Source organism: Lonchura striata, chromosome 2 (genome assembly GCF_046129695.1).
Source record: "Lonchura striata isolate bLonStr1 chromosome 2, bLonStr1.mat, whole genome shotgun sequence".
NCBI lineage: Eukaryota > Metazoa > Chordata > Aves > Passeriformes > Estrildidae > Lonchura > Lonchura striata.
Genome location: NC_134604.1, coordinates 69,214,468 through 69,237,911, shown reverse-complemented (window position 1 = coordinate 69,237,911; position 23,444 = coordinate 69,214,468). Strand labels below are relative to the sequence as shown.

The window sequence follows — 23,444 nt, the reverse complement described above, 5'->3', positions numbered from 1 at the left end:
GACAAGGTCTCTCTCTGTGTGTTTACAAAGAACCACTTGTTAGGTAAGTAAGCTCACCTAGAAGTTGTCTGAGAAAACTGGGATGACCTTCCTTGGCATTACATCACCTTTTTCCTCAGGCCATGTGGCATATATTGCCTTAACTCAATGTTTGCCATTGCTGCTGTCCTGCCTGGCATACACATACCTTTTAAAGTCATCAGGATCTCCTGCCTTAGTTTGTTAGTGAATGTTTATGATCCCTTAAAATTGCCTCAAAAATGTTTCTGTAAAAAAAGGAACTTGCCTTGCTTCTGATGTTGTCTGGGTAACATTCTGAGAATTAAGTTTAGATTTTTGTTGTATCCACCCCAATTCTATATTGGAATTAGGAAATATATATTTTGAATTCTTCTGTGACATTGATTTTGTGGCAAATGATCTTTCTAAATTCCACTTTATTGGCATGCTGTGATGCAGAATGAACTCTTTCACATTCTTAACTGGAGATCCCTAGGGTTGTTTGGAAAAGATGCTCCTTCCATGAAGCACCAGCACAAAGATGACCAAGTCCACCACCTTACACAAAGCTCTGTGCACCTCCCCCTGCCACAATGAACTCATTCATCTGCCTATAAACCAAAACTCTGATGGTCTGGCTCCTACAAGACCTCATAACCTACTGGCAAATGTGGCAGGTTTCTTCTGCATTTCTGTACATAGGCATGGTTCTCTTTTAAAGGAGTTCAACTATTCCTAACTACAGCAAGGAGCAGCAATACTGAGTCTGGCAACTTTACTGCAAATCACTGAGAAATTTTTAGACTTACTCTAGCATTGCAGACATCTAAGGATAGAGCATCCTTGCCTGCAGGAGATGGACATGGGAGCTGATAACCAGGAGGCTCAAGTATCAACTGTAAAACTGATGTTTCCAGCAAGACTGTCTCCTTGCATCAAGTCTCTGCTGTGAAAACATCCTCCAGCTGACCAGTACCAGCTGGCTTGGAGGGGGAAAGAGGAAACCCTACTTGTGGCAATGCAGCATAAAGCACAGATCTTACCTCCACTTTAGAAACACTTCTCTGTGCTGGGATTAATGGTTAAACAGCTGGTATGTCACCCTGGCAGGATGAGCATAACCTCAGACCCTTATGGTACATTCATTAACTGTAATTTATGATAAATCACAGGAGAAAAAAAATTATCTTTAAACCAAGTCTGCACCGAGCTCCCCATATCTTTTGCAAAGAGTGAGACAACACTTTTGAATTATTACAATGTGTAGAATGAACTTTTATTTTCATTCATCCTTCATTAATACCATACAATTAGATAGCAATATTTGGAAAAAAATAATATTGAAATAATTTAAAACAGAAGGCACAGAAAACCAAACCCAACTATGTTGCTACAAGAGAAAGGGGAAAAATGATTCAGAAAGTGTATTTATTCAGAAGTTTTATCACTTAGATATTCTGATCAAAAGCTACAGCACACAGAAACAAAACTGCACAGTTTAAGCTAACCCATGCTTTTGTTACATTTAACATATAAAAGGAAAAATAAATCTAAAAATATTTTTTGCAGAATTTTGAATGAAAAGTGTAGTTTTTAAAATAAAACCCACTAAATCTAGTACATATGTCAAAAGCTTCCCTAGAGCCTACACACTAAGATGTACGTCACAAAAAAATCTGCATTAAGGGCAAAGCATACAGTTAAAACACCATCTGGGGATGGGAGAAAACTGGTTCTTAAATCAGTTAGAGTATCAAATAAATTTGGTGTTCGCTTCAGAAACAAGGATTCTCACTACAGTAATATACTGGAGAGGACATTCTTTTGTATTTTAGTATTATGAAATTAAATCAATAGTACACATTACAGAGAGGAATAAAACCATTCATATGAGATTTTAACTTTTTTTTTTTTTGCAAAAGAGTAACTTTTATTTCTTTTGAAAACAAAGCTACTGGAATTAATGACATGCGATAATATGCCCCGATATTACACCAGCTAAGTTTGAAAATAAAGTTCATGCTTCACAATTGAAATATGCTGTGACTCTCAAATACATTCTCTGGTAATTAATAATACAATACAGAGGTCATTCATAAAATCAGTTCAGGTTGGGAACCTGGTTTATAAATGAAGCTCTTGTCAAATATTGAGAACACTGACAACACACAGGGTTAGCTCCAGGTCAGCACATTTCTTTCTGTGCTCCACCCCTCTTTCCTTAAACAAGTGGGTGCTTAGCCTGCAAATACCATGGAAAGGCAAAGTCTAGAAGTTACAGGTTGGTTTGTAAAAATATTAATACAATCCAAGACAAACAGTATTACTGACAACTTAATAGCAGGTGCTCTCTAAAGGAAAAAAATATCCTGAAATGCAAAAGAGCTCTTTTCAGCATTTGATATCAAGGCATTTGCACATTTGTCAGGAAGTGACAGTAAGAGTGAATTTTGCAGCTTACTTTGCAGTTGGACTTGAAATCAAAGAGCTTTCCTTCTAGCCTGCTCACCTGTAAACCATAAAATATGGTTTCTTAATAGCTTGCTTTTCTCCCTGGAAATAATTCTCTCATTTAGAAAGTATGAGTCAAAGTATTGTTTCCACACTTGAATAAAGAGAGCTGACAACTACAATAGAAACGGTAAAAATGATCCTCATAAAAATGTTCATCAAAATTCTCTGACATAGCAAAACATTCATTTGTAAAGTAAAGTCTAATACTGCAAGCCATTCACTCAAAGGCGACCTTGGGTACATGAATCCTTGCCAGCATTGCAACAGGAATTACTTCTGTATTTCTTGTATAGGGTACAAACTCTGTAATATATTAAAGTTTCCTAACAAAGAGTCCAATTATTGCACTTTATAAAAATTCTAGTAATATCAGGCTTTTTTCCTACTTTTCTATGAACATTGATGCCCTGTAAGAAAAATCTGGGGGACCAAGTAATTTGTGATGAGTGAGATGGAATACTTGAATCAGTATTATATATACGGAAAGGTTTACGCAATGAAGAGATGTAACCTTTGGAAACAGGTTTTGGTTCACAACAGCAGACAGATGTGTCCTTCTGGTACTGACACGTTCTCTTTGCCAGGAAGAGAGGGCACATGAATGTTACATTTACATATCGTGATACAACTTGAGGATTTTGCAGAGAAACCCAAAGAACCGCTAAGTTCTTCTGCAGACCCTACAAGTCTGATGGGAAAAGCTCAGTGACAGCCACAGTGGAGTGGGGGTTTCTCTGTGAGCTCTAATATATCTGCATTTGTGTCAGCAATAGACATAGCAAACAGAAATAGCTATTTCAGGATGGCAGAATAGGTAGAGTAAGTCTGAGAGTCCTGTAAAAAAAGAACATACAGCAGTTTTGGCCCTGCTTTTAACCAGCTGTATCAATAAGGAAAAAAAGATAGAGGAGATTTTTGTGCCAGCTATCTAGAAAAAGATGCTGCTTGAACCAAAGTGATTCACAACTCTATATGAGGCTTCCAGGCCAGCAAATCACGGTTAAAGTCACTTTGTTCCTCTGCTCCTTCAGCATGGGAACGAGTGCAGAATGACTCATTCCAACCGTGGATAGTCCATTTACAGCAACAATCATATCACCACATCTAAAAAACACAAGAAGTAAAAAACACATTATGAGTCCTGCAGTAATTGGTACACACCAACAAACAGCATTTCACTGCTGGAGTGGTAGGGTAGATGCTTTCCTCCTTTGCATCAGGCTGGAAAGTGTTACTTAAAATTCCCAAAGCAGTTCAATCTGAAGTCTGTCCTACTACTGAAAGATGCCTTGCTCATTGCAAGAGTGTTGGACTAGATAACTTTTTAAAGGTCCCTTCCAACCTCCAGATACTCCAGGATTAATCTGAAACACATCTGAGAAATTCCCAAATCACTCAATTTCCATTCTAATACCAAGATAGTTCTGCATTAAGAGCTGACCTGTACAGAAACATGAGAAAAGACATTTGGGAAGACCTAATGGAGTCAAGGGAAGATGAGATAGCATGTGCATGACAGAAGCATTTCTATTTGTTTGTGTGGATTATAACACATTTACCCCAAACATGCCTTTTCTGTAGGAGGTGTAAGTAAAGATACTTATGATTACCAACCAACCACACTCCAACTAAGAACCTTGTTTTCCGTGGCTTATGATTTTGTCAAATATAACCATTTGGCTTGAAATCTCCCTCAGCAGATGGTTCAATTGCAGCATCTCTGCATTTTAAAATGGGTAACAAATTTGTGAGGGTGCCATTTGCCGGCCCTGAGAAAATTGACCTTAAAGGGTTAAGTTCTGGTTTTTAAAACCTCAAGAGAAAATTCAATACTGTGCCTAATTTCTTTCTGTATTTAGCATGTTCCTAAGACAGACAAAAAAAAGCAGACACCTCTGCTTTGCAACTTGAGTAAGTGACATTCCCCAGAATAGTCAAATGTGGCTTGAAGATCAAACAGGACTTTTCCTGAAACTGATCCACTCAAGTATTGAAGGCACCAAAATGGGTGGCTAAAAGATACTCTCCTGAGCTTTCCCTAGGGTAGAGCAGAAGAAGAGGGAGCAGAGTAACCAACACCAGTCAAATGTGCACTCAAAAGTCCCTCTCTGCCTGAACCAAGGTACCCCATTACCCAAACCGAAGTGCTACAGTCACTGAATGACATCTCACTCCTACAGCCTTTCCAAGGAAGCCATTCTGCCTTCTATAAAATCCCACCAGGCAGATCATGTAAGCAGAAAATTGTCTAAACTACTGACCTGTGAAGTTATTTATTCCCTTCCTCTCCAGCCTAACATTTAGATAATTTAAACAAGACAGAACAGCTTTAGAAGAGACCTGCCGCACAATAACTCAAGGTGCAGGTACTAAGGGGCTCTCCCTTGTTGATGGCCCATTTTTAAGTCTGTATTTTCGGTGGAACAGTACATTTGAAAAGAGAGTACTACCTCATTATCACACAAGAGCATATTTTCCATAGGTTACAAGGAGGTAAATGTGACCATGATGATTCTTCAATTTTTCTTAGGAATGATGCTTGAATTTCCATTTGTGTGAAGACATCTAGTTATTAAGTCTCCAATTTGAAATTATTAAATTTGAGTTGAACTGAGATCTTTAATTTAATCCAAACTGTTCCACAGTTAAAAAAAAAAAAAGTAATTTTATGTTCAGCCAAGTTATTTTTTCATTTATTTATTTAGTCACTGAACTGAAAAATCAATTACTGTCAAGGCTCTAGGCATAAGTACATTCTTTTCTTAAGTCACTTTGTAAGAAAATCTGCATGTAAAAATCATGCCATGAAACTTCAAGTTGTATATTCTTGACTACCACCTTCACAAAAAATCAAGTTTATGAACAAAAGAACCCTTAATGGGAATTTTAAGTCCTAGTCCTGAACTAATCCTACACGAGGCTAAGATGTATATCTGGATACTAAACCTGGGGGCTGATCCAAATGTAACATGCAAGTAAAGTCATATAATCTTTAATATCAGAAGGGACCTCAGAAGGTCTATAGCACAACCTTCTACTGCAAGCAAGGTCAGCTGTAAGCTCTGACCAAGACTCTCAGGGCTTTATCCAGTAGTCACAGAAACCTCCAAGGGCAGAGGCCATGCAACTTATGCCATTGCCTGACCATCCTCATGGAGAAATAGTTCCTCCTCATCACAAGTCTCAAGCTCTTTAGTTCAATTTGTGCCTGTTGTCACTCATCCTCTCACCCCGCACCACTGGGCTCTGTCTCCTTGACAATCTCCAGGTAAGTACTGGAAGGGACTGTTGGCTACCCCTGAAGCCTTCTCCTTGTGGGGCAAGTGCTCCAGCTCCACCATCTCGGGGGCTTCTGCTGAACTTGCTTCATTTATCCGTGACTTTCCTACCAACTAATGACAGGGGGACTTGGGTCCTTAACAATCTTTTTAGAAATCTTTATAATCTACTTTCTTGCCCTTCTATTAAAGCAGCACCCCCCATCTTCAGTGTCAGTGTCCAGTGGCTTCAGAAGGCTATGTGAAAGCATAAAGCAGTTTTGCCCACTCTGCAGAAGTGAAGTTTTAGCTATTTTACAGGAAGACAAAAACTAGCTAGTTCTGCACATATACAGTGCACATTGTCTCTTGGCCTAATGTGGAGTTCAACAGGGAGACAGCAGGTGACATCAGCAGCACAGCGGGGGAAGATCAAAGGAGATGCCATCACCCCTGAGATGCCCCTTCCCCAGCAGAAACACCCTGTTACCTCCCTCTACTACACAGGGCTGCATGATCCAACAGCACAAGATGCTACAGTGCATCTCCTTAAGCAATTAGTTGCACATAACTATTTAAAAGTGGTTCATTATTGTTGCTTTTACTCCTATTTTTATTATTTCTCCCATTGTTACTTTGGCTTACTTTAGTCTCCCATCAAAGTAGGCAGGAGTTCCAAGAACAATGGTTTTAATGAAGAAAGGCTGGTTTGTGTGGTTCTCCTCGTAGCCACCGACGATGCTGAAGCCCCAGCTTCCTAAATTGCTCCGCCGCAGCACCACGTCATGGCAGCTATGCAGGCAGCTGGGGAATGAAGCACAGGACAACAAGAGAAAAAGCCATGTATGGTTTTACAGTAGGTACAGCATCTGCTATCTCATCATTACCACTGTGCTAAGTGTGGTAGGGAAGGGGAGTGATGCTGATTAGACCTCTGTTTCCAGAGTAATTTTGCAATAGTCAAATCAATTACCAGAAAACCCCCACAATCTTGAGAAAGAAAAGTGTTTTAAAAGAAGTAACACAGTACTAGAATAATTACTTAAACACAGTTAACTCTGTAAACTGACAGTAACAGAACTGCATTTTAGGGCTTTCACAGGTGGCAACAATGTGGGTGGCAAATCAATACCTGATGTGTTCCATTTCCAAGTCAAAAATGCAGAGCATTTGTCTTCCACCCCCAGCCAGTTTAAGCTTTTACTACTTTAAGTAAAAATTAAAAGTCCATGCACAATCTTCATTACCTCTGTACTGATTCATCACCAGTAATGAAAATATAAATGACTAACCATTTTATTACACAGAATGTAAATAATTCAGATTACACTTCACTAACTATATGTTATTAGCCCTAGTGAAAATTAATTCTTGCCAGTGAAGTTGGCAATGACAGTAATTTAAAAAAATAAATAGACATAAAAATTAACTTTTCAGTAAAAAAATACCAGGTTCTTTATGCTTGTTTGGCACTGCTTTAAAGCACAATGCATAGCATAATGTTAGGAACCACACATGGGCATCTGTAGCATTGAGAGAAATAAACCACTGGGTAAGAAATTGCTGCTAAAGCATGAAAAGGAAGTATATTTACCAAAACCAAGAGCCATTTATCAAGATTACTCATTAATACTTAATTAGAAGAGAAATTAATTGACAGTTAAACTCAGAAAAAGTTAAACCTCTGGAGGACCAATGCATGGCTGTGTTATTTTCAGCTGCATTCTGCTCCCAGTCTGTCTGGTTTGTGTTGTGATTTTACACTTTAAGTACAGATCTGGTAAATCCATCAGAGGGAAAGGAATTAACCTGCATGCCCTGACTGAAGTTAACAACTCTACTAGCTGCAGTAGGAGCTCTTCTTGATAACAAGTGATGCCAGAATGAGATGATAGCTGCAGCCTCAAGAGAGTGAGGAGTACAAATGAAGTGATGTCCAGCAGATTGCAGAGTCGTTAAGGGGAGGGAGCTTGCTGCAAATCTCTAAGCGTTTTTGTGTTTGGCAGAGATGGTAGTGGATTCTTGAAAAAAACCAATGTGAACCTATAGTTACATGGCTAGTCTTGGCACAGGACATGTCAAGAGTCTGTCACAATTGCCAAAATCTGATGCAATATTCTGAAGTTAAGTATTTGGCCTCATAAACTTAGGTAGCAGATTAGTAAAGAGACAGATGGATACATACTTTGTGGTTTTATTAGTAATTGCTCTGGTTTTAGATATTCTATAGAAAATTACAGTACAATGAAACAATAAAAAAGATGAATTGTGTCTGAACAAAAGATTCCACATGGGTCATTACTATGGTTTGTGAAGGCATAAATCCAGTCTATTAATCTTCGAGTTTCCTAAGGAAACATTGCTCCTGTTCAGAGCCCACTTCCTAAGCACACTGCTAACTGAACACAGCCAAGATGGCCAGGCAGAAACAAGGGCAGATGTGCTGCAGCTATGCAGGTCTCTGCTTCTTTATGTCTCTTGCAGGACTTAGCTTGAAACAGCCAAGTAAGTACTTAATTGATTAATTCTGTACCTTGGTAGCCCCAGCCACATGACCCACGAAGGCGACCAGCTGGCATCGTATTCATTTTCACTGATGGTACTCAATTGTTCCTCATCAGCCTGGGGTTGTTCCTCTACAATCTGGACTTCCAGGGCTTTCAGGGCAACTACTGAAGAGGCAGCACTAGCCTTCAGCATGGCCACGGCCTCGCTGTGACTCAGGTTGGTGAGATCAATCCCGTTGATGTTCAGCAGCACATCACCTGTACAAAGCCACAAGGGAGACCAAATCAATCCAACAGTCCTGTCCACCCACAGCACCTCCTACACCAAGATTTCATTCCATACTGGAGTCTTTGGACCTGAGACAGTCTAAACTAACAGACTAGTAGCTCTGAAGCCTTTATATTGTCAGTTTGAAACTTTAATGTATCGAGCTTGTATCAAGTTGGATTAATGCAATTTATTCCACATATACACCAAATACTGACTCCTATGTATAATGCCCTGAAAATCTGAAATAGAAATTACTTAAGTACCTCACCAGTTCAGCTGCAACTGCTACTGCAGATGCCATGACACAACTGTTTCCAGATGAGGATCTTGGGTTCAGCCTAACTTTAGAAGTGAAGGAAGAATGACCACAGGAACAATTCAGGCACCTCAAAGTAACCAATTATTGTAGACAGGTGAGGTTCCACAGAGCGCTTTAATTAATCTGGTTTTAATAACTTGGGAGAAGAAAATGGAATTCAAAAACTACTGGCAAGTTTGGTACAAAACTCAGTTAATTCAAATAAAGAAAAGAAGCATCTCTACAAAGCTAATCTGGAAAAAGTCAAAGCCAGAAAAAGATTTCCACATTTTCAGTTTTATGTTTTTTAAAAGGCCCCAGAATGCTATTAACTATCCAGTGGCAGACTCCTTTTTCACACAATGTCTCACCAATGAAAGCCAGAAAAACCAGAGCAAAAGTGCAAACACCTGGGTCACATTTGGTATGAGACTCAGTTTTTGAAAGGTTTTTCCTCCCAGTAGCTTATGTGGCTACTTTAGTGTTACACAATGAAAGAACAATAGTGATTGTTCTATCAAGTGTGTTTTTCATAGTAGTACAGAAAAAGAAAGCATACCTGCTGGTGTGTGGGTGTAAATCTCCCTTTCTCAGAAGCATAGAAGGATGCTCCCACACTGTTCTCTTAAATGTACAATCTGTGAAGTTTTTTTCCTAAATTTCTTTCCTGAAACATCCTGTAATTCTGGGAATTGTGAATCACAGAGATCCCATAGGCAGTCTCTGATTCACATATGACATAATATGTTTTAATTATCAAATGCTTTGCTATCAATTATGCAGGACTGCCTTCACCTATGCTGAGCCTAACCTCTGCCCTCTTATTCACTTTTACAAAGCCAGGGAACAAGAACAGGTGTTGCAGCATCCCCAGAGACCAGCAAACTCATGATGTTCCAGAGGATAAGAAAGGTTTTAGGAACCAGGATTAACACTGATGTAGCTTCTGGGGCAAATTTTGTGTGGGTGAACTGTGGTCTGTCATCAGGGCTTCTCTGATGTTCAGATATTATACCAGGGAGCAGAGATTCCTTGGACAGAGCTGTGATACAACCCACTAAATCAAACACAAAAACAGGGTGTGTCTGCATCACAGCAGACCCTCAGCTCAGGGGAATACCAGCAGCTTTAAAGAATTTAACCATACATTTCCTGATCTTATCCACTTCCCCTGCTATCATGCTGTAAACATTCCCCTCCCATAAAAGGTTAAAGTGCAACACTAAATACTGTATTTCCATTATTAAATAATGAAGAAAAGCATCCACAAGCATTTTCCTACATCTGTAAGAAGATTTTTTGACACCACCTGATTCCAGAGAACGTAGTGATCAAAAAGCATCCAGAGGCACCCATGCCACCAGGGAAGCCAAACCCCACCTCGTTTAATCCTGCCGTCTCTTGCCAAGCACCCGTGAGGCTGCACACTTGTCACAAAGATGGGCAGTTCGCCACTTTTGCTGCCTCTGCCTCCTGCCACTGTCATTCCCAGAGATTCATGTGGCTCTTTTTTCACAGTAATGTGCTTTTCTTGGCATGTAACACACTGGGAGAGATCCTGTTTAATAAGGATAAATAACATTGTTAAAACTAAGGAAAAAAGCCAAGCAACCAAAACTGAAAACTAGAACAAACCAACTAAATACACCCCAAAGCCACAGTTTGGCACTTTAATGGAACAGTTTCAAAGGACTAAGTAACAAAATTCAGCTTTGGCTGGATTTCTTCTAGGTCAGATCCCTGTCCCCTCCAAAAAAATCCCCAAATCATCAACAAAAACCCCCTGGATGTAGATACTTAAACATAGATAGAAAGCTTATAAAGACCTATTTTGAAATCTCACTCTAGTTTAACATCCTGCACTGGAAAGGCTAAATTTTAGGACTGCACTATAAAACCATATGGTCAAAAGTCTGGAGATAAACCAGATAAAAATCTTTTAAAGTCTTGGTGAACATCAGCATTACTTCATTTGTCAGTAGAATATTCTCCAGAACCACAAAGAAGCTCCTAAGAAATGAAAATGTGTTTCATGATGACAGTGAGAAACCCTTCTGCATCATGTTCTCTTTTGCAGCTGGTATGTAGAACCTCCCAGAGCACAAAGTAAGGCCAACTGATTCTAATGACTTTTAATGGGTACCTTGGGCAGCCTCCCTAATGATTATAATGAAGACTCAAGCTTGAAATAAGAAGAGAGCCTATATTAAATTTTCCAACAACTGAATGATGAAGTTCAGCCCATATTTAGTTCTGCTCAATAAAAAAAAGATCTAAATCTAAATCAAAGTAAATTTTATTTGCCGAAGCCTTTCCCTCAGGTTATTAAGGTAAAAGATTCAAACCACTGCACATACACTTGTAGTAGCGTCTTAAATGGACAAAATACTTGCAAGGAATCCAAACTAATGAAAGAAACAACCTGGGATATTTTTCAAAATGTGTATGTGTATATATTCTCCTGCCTTCTCTTGTTAAAATGACAACATTGTCTTCTTTGACCTCCAATGTCATGTGCTCCTGACTGGCTCTGCTCCTCACATACTCATTTATCATGGAAGCAGCTATATGTAAACACACCATAGCTTATACAGACAGTTCATTTCTAGAGCTTCAGGACTGGCTGCTGCCACACAATCATATAAACATATTTTGAGCCACAAGGCTTCAAAGCCAATTGCAGGTTAGTGAGAGAAAGATAACTGATACAAAATATGAGAAATGTCCACTTGCTGTTACATGGGACTTCCAATTTAAAAAGAGGCCACAGATAGCATTGATCCATGAGAAAAGTCCACGCATCCAACTTTGGATCACCTGTGGTAAGAGCAGAGCTCCTGCTGGCACACGCAAACTTGCTTCAAGCTCTAACATCACCAAACGAATCACTGTGTAGGTATGGCCCAGGGCTGTAGCCATGGTATTCAGGAGCCTCACCTTTGTTCCTCAGGAGGAAAACAACCTTCCTAGAGCCTCATTTGTTCTTTTCTGAAATGATCCCCATTTTTAAAAGAAAATACTATCAACACATATTAGTTATCCCAACAGAAGTATATGACACTAAACAGTAAAGCAAATAGAGTGGACAAGTGGAAAGGTGGATTTGTTGACATGGTCAACATAACAGTTATTTCACAAAGTCAACTTAAGAGTAAGAAGTTGCATTTTTATAATTACAAGAACATCTTGAGCACAGGCTCTATTTTAGCATGTCTTCCAAATAATACTAGCTCCATGAAAGTCTCTTCATTTTGCCTTTCTCTCCCTGCTTGAGACTCAGCAGCCTTGTAGCCAGGACTGTTGACTCATGAAGGAGATGACACATCCCTCCAACATGCTCTTTATATGCTGCATGGTGTGGGCACCTCATGTCTTTCCTGGCTGCAACCAGCACAGAGCAACAGTAAGTGTAACAGTCTTGAATGACATCCCTTCCATGCAGGAGTACCAGCCACTGTCTTAGACAAGATCTAACAACCACAGCTGTATGAACTCACAGAACTTGCTTCTTTCACTGCAGTCAGCAAATCCAAAAATGTACTGAAAACCTGTTGTGTATCTTTTGTTCCTACTCCACATATGATGCAGGACTTGAGAACTTAAAAGTCATCATCATTTTATTATTTATTAGATTAAAAAATATCATCTCTTCTTCTAGCTTTGCCTTGCTACACGCACCACCACATAAGTAAACCAGTATTTTTTCCTTTCAGAAGGAGAAGCACCAACCTTATGTGAGTTAGGTCTGCTATGAAACAGCTGCTGGGACTGGTGTTGGTGTGAGCTGCTGTTGTGGGTGCCAGGGTCTCGCATAATGCTCACTGTCTGTGACTTCAGGGGCCTAGAGATGATCAAGTTCACTCTCTCCCCGCTTGCCTGTTGAATACATTAGGTCATCAAACGTCATCAAGTTTGATAGGATATTGATTATTAGAAAGGGAAGAAAACATGACAGAATGTGAAACAAGACAACAGCAGACCTTGTTTTCCAGCTCCTTTTTAGACTGCACACTCCTTTACTTGCTTCTTTTTGCAATCTCTCCCAAAATGGAGGAGAAATTAACATTCCTCCTTCAACTCTGATGTTACCTTTACATCAGCTAAAAATCCTTTGTCAAAAACACCCTTTCTCACTTTGTGTAACAAAGCTCCAAACATTAAAATCCACCCCATCCCATTTGCAGCCTCCGTGAACTCTAGCAACACATAGCAATAAATGGAAGAAATGCCTATATGATAGCTTCAAGATCTGCAGCTTTTGATCAAAAACCCTGAGCACCTCTGGTACTTCCCAAAGATACCTGCAAGAAAGATGTTACACATGAGCATATCATAATATTCTGGATTTTGGGGAATACTGGGAGACCCAGTTATTAGATGTTAATAAAACATCAACTCTTTTTATTGCTGCAAAGCAATACTTTAAAAGGTAAAAGTTACCCAGTGCTAAATTCCAATCACTGTATACAAAAACTGGGAAACTGAAATTACAATTCCCAAGGCGGTTGTTATTTTAATTTCAGTGCAAGGAAAACTCTTGAAATGATTCCTGAAACAAGTATTTACTACTCATTTGTACCAGAGTTTTCAATGTGGTACTTTAAGCAAAGATGACTGCACTAGACTGCAGGAACATACTGCTGGTATATTCTAACTTTCCTAAAAACAAAGCTATTTTCACCAACATCCCATCAGCAGGAAGTAGTAAAGTGCTGCATCTGTTTCCTTACAGACTGGGAGAAAGACATGGAGTAAAGGCTTTCCTGTGGGGACACAGATGGGTCATATGTCAACCTGCAACAAGCTTGGGGTAGTATTTGTGTCCAGGACATAACCAGACATTGGAAACAGCTCTTTTCTGAACACTCAAAAAATTATTTGTACCATGCAGAACTCATGGAAAACCTCTACTTGACTTCCCAGCTGCTACCTGTTGACTCTAATGTCTGACAAATTACTTTCTTGTTTTAACTCAATTCCATACACAGGCAAATCAATAAAAAACAAAGCCACTTCTATAGAGCTTACTGAGAGATTAAAATACAATACATACATAAATGAAATAATAATAATCCTCTTTTTTTTTCCTTCTTCCCTGATAAGCAGTACACTACAATAGACTACTGTCCTTGCTACATGAGCTGTCTTCTAGCCTTCAGGCTGCATTCCAGGGAAGACTAATGCATTTTTCACTTCTGAGGAGGTGAAGTTCTTCTGGTAGGTGCCAGAGCAGATCCTGTTCTTCACTGTTATTTTCAAAACATACATCATTCTAAATTACATTGACATAGGCTTTTAGGCCTCACACAAGCTGTTCTGTCTGGGAACAGACTCTAGAAATAAAGCCAAGCTAAGGGCTCAGATAGGGAAAGCAAATTACCTGTATAACCTGAGCAGCAAGCTCCGGCGTGCCGTGCTTCAAGTCGTGCCCATTAATGGCCAGCACGCGGTCATTACTGCAGAGCCTGCCGTCCTGAGCAGCCAAACCCCCTTCCAAGAGGTCGAGGATAAAAACCCCTGGCTCGTCCGTTCTGCGCACCAGCTTGATGCCGAGCTGCTCGCTGGAGTCGCGCTTGTGCAGGGTCACCTGGAAGCTGTCCTCCCGCCCGGAGCCCGGCGCGTCCGTGTGGGTGTGCGTGCGGCTGCCGAAGCGCCGCTCCCGCAGCACCGTCAGGTGCAGCACCGAGCACGGCTGCGACAGCACGGCTCGAGCGTGGTTGTGGGACACGTTGCTTATGTCAAAGCTATTGACCTGCAAACAACAGCAAAAGAAGTCACAACAACATTTTCCTATGTTTAGTAAAGTCCTTCCCAGAATTCACTCGCTGCAAAACCAGCCTTAGAGACAACTACATGTCTGACTTCACTAGGCTTCCTCTCTTGTCCTTCCATTCTTTCTTGCAAACTCACATCAGATGTTCAATCTACAAATTTATTTTTAGGTTGGAAGAGATCCTCAACGTCATCAAGTCCAAGCGTTAACCCAGCATTTCCAATTCCACCACTAAGCCATGTCACCAAGTTCCATATCTACATTTAAACATCTCCAGGGATGGTGAATCCACTTCCCTGGGCAGCCTGTTCCAGTGCTTAACAACCCTTTTGTGAATAAATTTTTCTTAATATCCAATCTAAGCTTCCCCTTGCACTATTTTTGGCCTTTTCCCACAAAGATGACATGTCCCCAAAAGTGAACACCCTCTGCCATCACAGGTCAAGCTTTTTGCCCTCCTTGTCTCCTACATTTGTCTTCCTTAGATCTTTACATTGTCTGCTCTCCAGGACAAGAACATGACATGTACTTTCAGTGTCAAGCCCAGCATCACTTAAAAGTGCAAAATAATAGCTGTAAGAAGAATGCATCCAAATCTCTGAAGCAAGCTTGTGTCTTACAATATGCAGTACCTCCATTATGTGAAAAAACGTTTTAAAAAACTGAAGTCAAGAATAATGAAATTGGCTAAGACAGTAGCAAAAAGGTAGTTGTACTAATTATAGTCATAGCATAAACTTGGATTTTCCACAGATTTCAAGTAGGCCAGAGCTTCAGACTTATAAACTATATCACCCAAAATCCAGTTGTAAATGAAAAACAGATTAAACTTTCTCAACCTAGAATTAAGAATTGTGTTTGTTTTACAGCTCACTGATGTAAAGATCAGTAATCTTCAGTCATTTCTTGCACTATAAAAGTAAGAACTGACAGTACAATGAGATTTGATAGAAAAGAGGAGTGTGACAAAAATTCAGCACGAAAGCTGTGTTTACCTTGTTTTGTAAGAACGGGTTCAAAGTTAACACTAGATTTTCATCCTTAGCCTTGGTGGAGAAACCCCTGTCCCCACGATTTCAGCAGATAGAAGATAACACCAAACACTCTATATTGATTGATGTGCCTTACCTAAGCCTTTTAACAGACCCCACTGCAACCTAAGTAAGTAAAACCAAACATGCATCTTCTCATCATCTAATAGTAATATTTAAACTATAAAAATATATAAAGCAATCTATGTACAACAGCTGCCACATTTACATCATGCATCTGAGCTGAGGGGCTCCCAGGAGTCTGTGCCAAACCACTTGGCTGTGGTGGTTTCCAATGGTGAAGGAGGACTTCACTCTCCCTGAGACACCTTCAGCCCAAAACCCAGCACAAAGCCACTACTGCTGGCAGCACCATGAGCTCAGACAGAACCATGGTGGTGTCCTGCTCTGCTACTGCCCTGAGACAGGCTATGACCTTGGGCAGAGGGAAAAGAGGCATGCATAGCTAGGAGAAATAACATTTAGAGCTGCCTCCCGCAAAAACCACTAGGGCTCATCCATCAGAGCCTTTAAATTAAATCCATTTTTATTTTTAACTCTAACTAGCTAAATAAAATATGTGAGCACTCAAAGGGCACAGAAGAATATATGCAATAAAATGTAATTTTTCTTTCTATAAGGCAGTTTAAAATTTCAGAACAAAACAGCCTTACCACTTCTTGGGGAAAGATACTCTCATTAGGACATGCTTCACATGAATTACAGTCACAGTCCAGCACAAAAAAGAGACAATTTGTAGAGCACTTTGAAGTTGTTAGGCACCTATCTGCACCTTGCAGACAACACAAGCTTTTATGTAGCTGTTACTAAATGCTGTTCCCACAGCTCTTAAAAGGCTAATATTTCTTGTTTGACTGGGCAAGAAAATGCTGAGTTTCATCTCACAGTCCTGAGTCTTTTTTTTAGACCTTTACAGCTCATAAAAGCCCTAGAAGACATTTTTAGAAATATTCAACCAAAGTGTCCATGCTGAGCTGCACCTAAGTGCACCAAATTACAAATGGCAGAGATTGAACCTGATCATTTTAATACAACAGTCCAGCACCTGCACAGGCAAATTCAAAGAAATAGAGATATAACCATCTCTCCTCAAAATTTACGTTTTACCCTCTGTATCTCTCCCTTGGCATAAGAGAAGGACTCTCATGGACACCCACTTAGCATCTGACAGCCCCACTGCCAAGCTGTTGATAGCGAGGACTGACCGCAGCTAGTAAATTCCTATTTACAGTCAATTCACTGCCATTTATGGCTTTGGAAACTGTAACTGACACCTGCCCAAACAGCAGGAATTTCCAAAGCTTCACTGGAACTCAAGCTCCCTTTTCTGTCAAACAAGTAGAGCCCTTAGTATAAAAATAAATGAGGCAGCATTCAATCAGTGTCTGCAATTACTTGTTGAAAAGGAAACATCTTGGAAAGCTCTTGGGTTGTTTTCTTGGCCAGCCACTGTGCTTACACTCCAAGAGCGGAAAAAGGCACATTTCTCAAAAGGGACTTTATTTTCTGAAGTGCAAACTAATTTTATTCCAAGGGTAACTACTGTATTTAAGCTACTTCTATCAGCTTGATTTCAAAACAGTGAAATGAAGAAGGCTTACAACTACATTTGGGTTGATCTTAGGCTGCCAGATCAAAAGCAAGCATTCCTACTGAAATAACTTTGAATTGACAATAATATATTTGTTTCATGTGGAATGATTAAAAATAGAAGCTGGGTGACTGTTCTGTTTATGCAGCGCTCGGTTACTTTAGTGCCATATAAACAACCCCTTCCCCAAGTATAAAAACTAAAAGTTTAAAATTAATAGAATTTGATCTTTTTCTATTGCCTGTGGTTAATTACTTAAAACCAAAATAAAAATATACACTGAATCAAAATCAACTTACATTTTTTTTCTTTAAATGCTTCAAATTCTTTTATTTAAGCCTATCACGGAGTCTTTTATACATATTGAAAGATGTTGGTCAACTGCCTCAGCTTTTGGAAGACAACAGTGAAGCCATATTAAAATAACAGTTTAGATAAAACCAACCTTACAATCCACAAATTGCTTCTTACACAGGACATGTTAGGCCAACTTGCTAGCCAGAAATAACCTCGGGCGCTCCTTTGGAATGTATGAGTAAAGCTGAAATAAGGACCAAGTCCCACAGCATTTAAAAACAGACTTGTAAAAAAAAAACAACTTGTGTTTTAAATGTTGATAACAGATGCTAGGGAGGAAAGATAATTCCAGGGACTGGTCCGACAAATAACATAAAGCATGATAGTCAAAAGTGCTATCATGAGAACAACAGGCTCTGCTCTGAATATTAATTTGCTTTTCAACTGATAATTGCAAAGCTAACATTGACACAACATAGTCTGACAAGGAAGATCTCCCATTTCATTTTAACAACAATTCTGCAAGGAGTGAACAGAAAGCAAGCAGACAGAATACGTAATTAGGTTCCATACTTGAAGTATTTGGTCTCCAGCAAGAAGTCTTCCATCTCTGGCAATGATCCCATCTCGATAAACTTCTTGAATGACAATGTTGATCAAAGGTGTTTCATTGCCACCCACTATGCTAATTCCTAATTCAATATAAGGATTGGACCGATGAATTTCAATAGTAGTGATCTCTCCTTCAGGCAAGGTAGGTGGCTGTTGATTTGCTGCCAATTATTTTTAAAAAGAAAGACAATTATTATCTTTTCTATTTCATTCACTTCCAATCAAATAAATCACCAAAAGATAATGTAGACAGGCCACAAAGCAGCAGTTTAACAAAAAAATGAAACCAGTGCAAATGGATCAGTTCCACTACTTGTTGAAACCCCTAGCTTGTTGGAAAGCAGCTAGTGACTTAGTTGCATCCATGCTTCCTGAAATGGGATCATTTGGATTGGAACAGGATACTCTGAACTCTTTGGATCTCATGCTTTATAATCCACTTCATATCTGTCATTGGTTCACCCTGGGATTTGCATTCAGTGATAATGATAAAAATGTATTTTAGGGGTTAGCCCACGATAATGCCTTTGTCTTGCAATTGCATGAGGAGCTGCTATTGAGTTACTGGGTCAACTTAAGGAGCCCATTTCTTGGGAGCAAACATGGAGACAACTAAAGAGGAAAAAGGAGAATGCTAAAGGATGGCAAATATAAAGAAAGGGGACAGGACCACCTTCCTCTGTGGTAAGGCTCAGCACTTCCTGTCTAAAATCCCAGATGATAAAGGTGTTACTGCTCATTCAGTGCAGATGGATGCAGGAGTAACTCAGCTGCCTTTTTGCTCGAGCACAACAGCACTCAGTGTGTGAGAAGGATGCTGATCCAGTTGGAGGGAAAGGGTGAACAGGGAAAAACAAATCTCATCTTAGAAAACAACTTCTGTAATTTTACAGAAACTATACTCCTTCCATCTCACTTGTGAGGCCAGTCTCACTAGCAAATTTACATTAACTACTGCACTGTGACACAATAAATGATGATATAGCACCACAGTAGCTGGCACACACTCTGAGATACTTCTTCCCTTCCTGTGACTTTATCTCAGTTGTAAACTTGCACATAATCAAAACCCACTAATATTTCTCCAGAAACTGCAAAAGAATAGAGCCAAAGACAAAGATGCACATTCACAGTTGGTAAGAGACAAGCTCTGACACCACAAATGTTTCCACATCTGATAAAAGAGACTTGAGAAGACAAGTGATGACATACTGTCTGCTACGGTGTTCTCCTCAAAAGGCGGATTGTCGATGCCGGGCTCATCTGTCCACGCGGGCAGGGCAGGCGAGGTAAAGCTTGGCTCAGCTGGCACTATTCCCTGATCAGTGTCCGGAGACAAACTGCTGGGCTGCTCTGGCCCGCCCAGACCACTCTCACCCTCTGCTTCTGCTTGCAGCTTGCTCGTTTTCCTTCTCTCCAGAGCAACTCTCCGATGAGAAGCCCCAGGACACCTGTAAGGACAACACTGATATCATGCTTCAAGCCTGCAGCCCTGTTTGTAGCACAGAATGCCCAAGTATTTAATCAATTTAAATCAGTCTTCTTCAAAGCCATAGCTTTAAACACAGCATTAAAAAAATATTAAACACATTGAATTTTAAGGCCAAAATATGTTTTAGTGGACAAAATCTCAACACTGCTTTCTTCACAAACCTTCTACTAATCTCAACACTGCTTTCTTCACAAACCTTCTACTAGGTAGTTTTTTGGCCATGAACTCAATGTGCCATAACACCTTCTGAATGTGGACTTGTTTTGTTATCACAGAATGGCAGGGACACCTTCCACTAGAAGGGTAATTCTGTACGTTTCAGTTTCTGGAAGATAACCTGCTGGAAAGATGGCCAAAAAAATCCACGTGAGAAGACCTGTTCCAAGACAAAACTGGAGACCTATTGCAACCATCTCCTTTCACCTTAGTAAGCCAAAAGAAGCAAGCATCATATTTTCCTGGGCTTATTCAAAGGAGCAAAGAGATTAAAACTTTCCCGTATTGCAATCTAAGTGTTAAAATACTGAAATAAAATTCTGCTTCTCTAGGAGTCTGTATGAGAGGTTTAGCAAAAGTAATGACTCTGTTCATCACTTGTCTCTTGGGCCAATAGAAGGTGTTCTTATCTCTCTCCTGTTTCCTGTTTTTTCTTTCTGATTTCACACAGGAGGTGCAATTTTTGTTTCCCTTATGCAACAGTATTTGATGCTTTTCATCAAATGCTTTTGATGCTTTTAAAGTTTCCATTACTCTTAATGCAGTATATTTTTTTTGCTTATGTTTAAAATAGATCCTTGCAAAAAAGGGCCACAATCTTGCAAATTTATGTAATGCCTTAATTTATTGACTCATCTTGCACTTATGTGCACATAATTAGATGTGGACACAAATTTTACATCTATCTGCCTCTGCAACAGTTTTGCCAGTGTCTGATAAATCACTTCTTACAGTATTTGATGTCCTTAAAGTTCCTGCTTCTGAAGCTGCTGACCATCCCAAAATGCACATACTGGAGCAGTCTCAGAAAAAAAGAAACCACATTCTTGAAAGGATTCAGTGTTTGGGAATCTGGCAGATTGTTATAAAAAAAGAATTATTTACTCTTGCAAGAGAAGAAATGAGTTAACAGAGTAAAAGACAGCAGAAGCCTAATGACATCCTAACTTATTAGAGTAGAATCTGGTAATTATATGGTTTATAGACTGCTATATATGTTATATACTGTTATATGTTATACTGTTATATATATTATTATAGACTGTTTCAGCATGGATTTTGAAGATAACCTGCTAACAAAGTTTTCAGATCCAAAGAATGTTGATAAAGCTCTTGTGACCCCCAGCCATGTTATACATGCATCACATTAGATATAGATATATATGAAACTAAATTACCTTTTTTTTTTTTTATTGTACACATAGATGATAGAGTGGGTTGTGGTTAGAATGCATCTTAGAGGTCATGTAGTTTAAATCTCCATGCCATGGGCAGGGAGCACCTTCTACTAGACCAGGTTGCTCAGGGCCTCATCCTGCCCAGCCTTGAACACTTTCAGTGATAGGGCATCCACAGCTTTTCCAGGAAACTTCTTCCAGTGCCTCACCACACCAGAATGTCATCCTATGATTTAACTTAAATCTACCCTTTCTTTGTTTAAAGCCATTCCCCTTAATTAATCATTACATGCCCTTAAAAAAAAAAAAATCCCTCTCCAGCTCTTATATCCTTTTAGATACCGAAAGGCCTTATGGCCTTCCCAGAGGAGTTCTCCATGTATTCTCCCCTTGTCTCCTGTCTCCCTTTGTGTTCTCCATGTTTAGAAGAGTAGAAAAACGTAACCCAAATATACTCTGAAATATGCATAAAAACATACATTAGAGACAGTTCATATTATGATATGATGCATTTCAGAAATAATTCTTTGGGGTTTTTCCCAAAGCAACCGATGATCATTTTGTTCTTCAAAGTTCAGGAAGTATAAGTACAAAAGATGAAAATTGAAAGGCTTTGCTTTGTGAAAATGTTTCTTTTATTTTAATGATGGAATATAACCCTATTTTTTGGCTTTGCCCAGACATATTTACTACAGAAAACCACTGGTATAGTTGGACAGATCAGACAATGTATCTGTCTGGTGGCCAGAGACACACAATTACACATGAAAATCAGCAGGAAATTTCTATCACTGATCATTTCCCAATGCAAACCTCAAAACAACAGCCCAAAATACCAAGAAAAGGAAAGATGCTATCACTTTCCTCAGTATTTCTAACATACCTTACGGTCCCTCAAATGTTAACGCTGGCAACAGGGGGAAAAAATGAACCATCTCCAACATCACTCATTTCTGCAGCAACACAGCAAGGGATAAATGCTCTTGCAGAGAAAACTTGTCTGCTGGGAGCTCTGACAGACATGCTCTCCCACACTGATTCACCAGAATTTAGGACAAAACCACCCCAAGCTGCGTGTCCTTGCTGTGCCTGAACTGCTGTGCTATAGAAGTGGTAATTTCTCAGCAAAGAGAAATCACCACTTCTGTAAGTGAACAGCTCAAAACCAACACTGTCAGAGAACCATGCTTCAATCCCTCCGAGCCTGCCAGCAGAATCCAGCCTTACTGGACTACATCTGTGAGCCAGACACTTCCTTAAATACCTCCTACAAACCACTGCATTGTTGTTGACTCTGACTCAGCCATCTCAAAAGGCCTGAGGAGCCCAAAGGACCTGCTCAAGGTGGTAAAGCACACCTTAGAGCTTTGTTTTTTAAGCTGTGTCAAACCAGGACAACATAAAACTCATCCCTGGAAGTATCCTATTTCTGTCAAAGCCTCCTAAACCACAGCCAGGTCCTCCTTCACCCTCCCTCACGCAGCACATTCTCTCATCATTACCTGGCAGCTGATAAAAGTCATCACTCAAAATATAAATAGATTTGAGGTTTATTTTGGCCAATGATGTATAATTATAATTTCAAAAGCTAGTACCAAGAAATCTAAACAGCCTCCTGAGCACACCTTCTCTTGAATGGAATCCCTTTTGTGCAGCACTGTATGAGGCAAAAAAGGGCAAAACCCCACAGATTCTTACCCAAATTAACCAGTAATTGTAATAGACTCTGAATTTCAGTCTAGTACAGTGCAACTGCATTGCCAGGAAAGCAGAAGTCTAGTGGAGACATTAATTCATGGGATGCCAGTTCCCAGGTCTAGGTCCACAGCATCCCACCTTCCAAGCAGCAAAGCCCTGTATTGGTATTCAAGCACATCTATACAGAGATTTTTTCTTTCCACTTGCAACATAAAAAGATTTTTGTTGGCAGTAAGAATGTATTATTCACAAACAGCAAAACCGTATAACAGTTGTAACAGTTAAGTGCCAATAAATCCCCAGAGGTGCACACTTTCACTAACACCAAATATCTGGGATAAAATGCTTTTTGGACTGAACCTTGTAATGTGTTATGGACACAGATGGGCATCTTGTGATCAAAACAAGCTCTTAAGATTGGATTCCTTTACTCATATAAGCATTCTCATAAAACAAGTTGTATAAATAAGGGTTGAATTCAAACTTAGAGAAATGGTATTTCATATCTACCAATAAAGCCAGAACATCTTGTCTAGGAGCAAAAACAAAGGGAGGACTGTTTTAAGAATTTTTAGAAATTCTTTAATTTCTTTCATGAATCAAGATGCTCAAGAGTAAGATTACAACTCAAACTATTCTATGAAAATAAAACTACCCAGCTAAATCAACAGAGTGATGTTACTTAATG

General features: G+C 39.6%; 1 protein-coding gene across 7 annotated transcripts in view; it reads right to left on the bottom strand.

Moving 5' to 3' along the window:
* Positions 1-1,251: 1,251 nt before the first annotated feature.
* Positions 1,252-23,444, bottom strand: part of LNX2 (ligand of numb-protein X 2) — a 59,295-nt gene continuing 37,102 nt past the window's right edge. For all 7 annotated transcript variants that reach the window (XM_021541990.2, XM_021541995.2, XM_021541988.2 and 4 more), the window contains 8 exons: positions 19,385-19,623; positions 18,134-18,333; positions 14,228-14,599; positions 12,577-12,723; positions 10,228-10,405; positions 8,305-8,536; positions 6,417-6,575; positions 1,252-3,618 (listed from right to left, as the gene is read on the bottom strand). In XM_021541990.2, the coding sequence (XP_021397665.1) occupies positions 3,483-3,618; positions 6,417-6,575; positions 8,305-8,536; positions 10,228-10,405; positions 12,577-12,723; positions 14,228-14,599; positions 18,134-18,333; positions 19,385-19,623 (1,663 nt within the window). In that variant the 3' untranslated portion in view covers positions 1,252-3,482. The remainder of the gene's footprint in view (positions 3,619-6,416; positions 6,576-8,304; positions 8,537-10,227; positions 10,406-12,576; positions 12,724-14,227; positions 14,600-18,133; positions 18,334-19,384; positions 19,624-23,444) is intronic.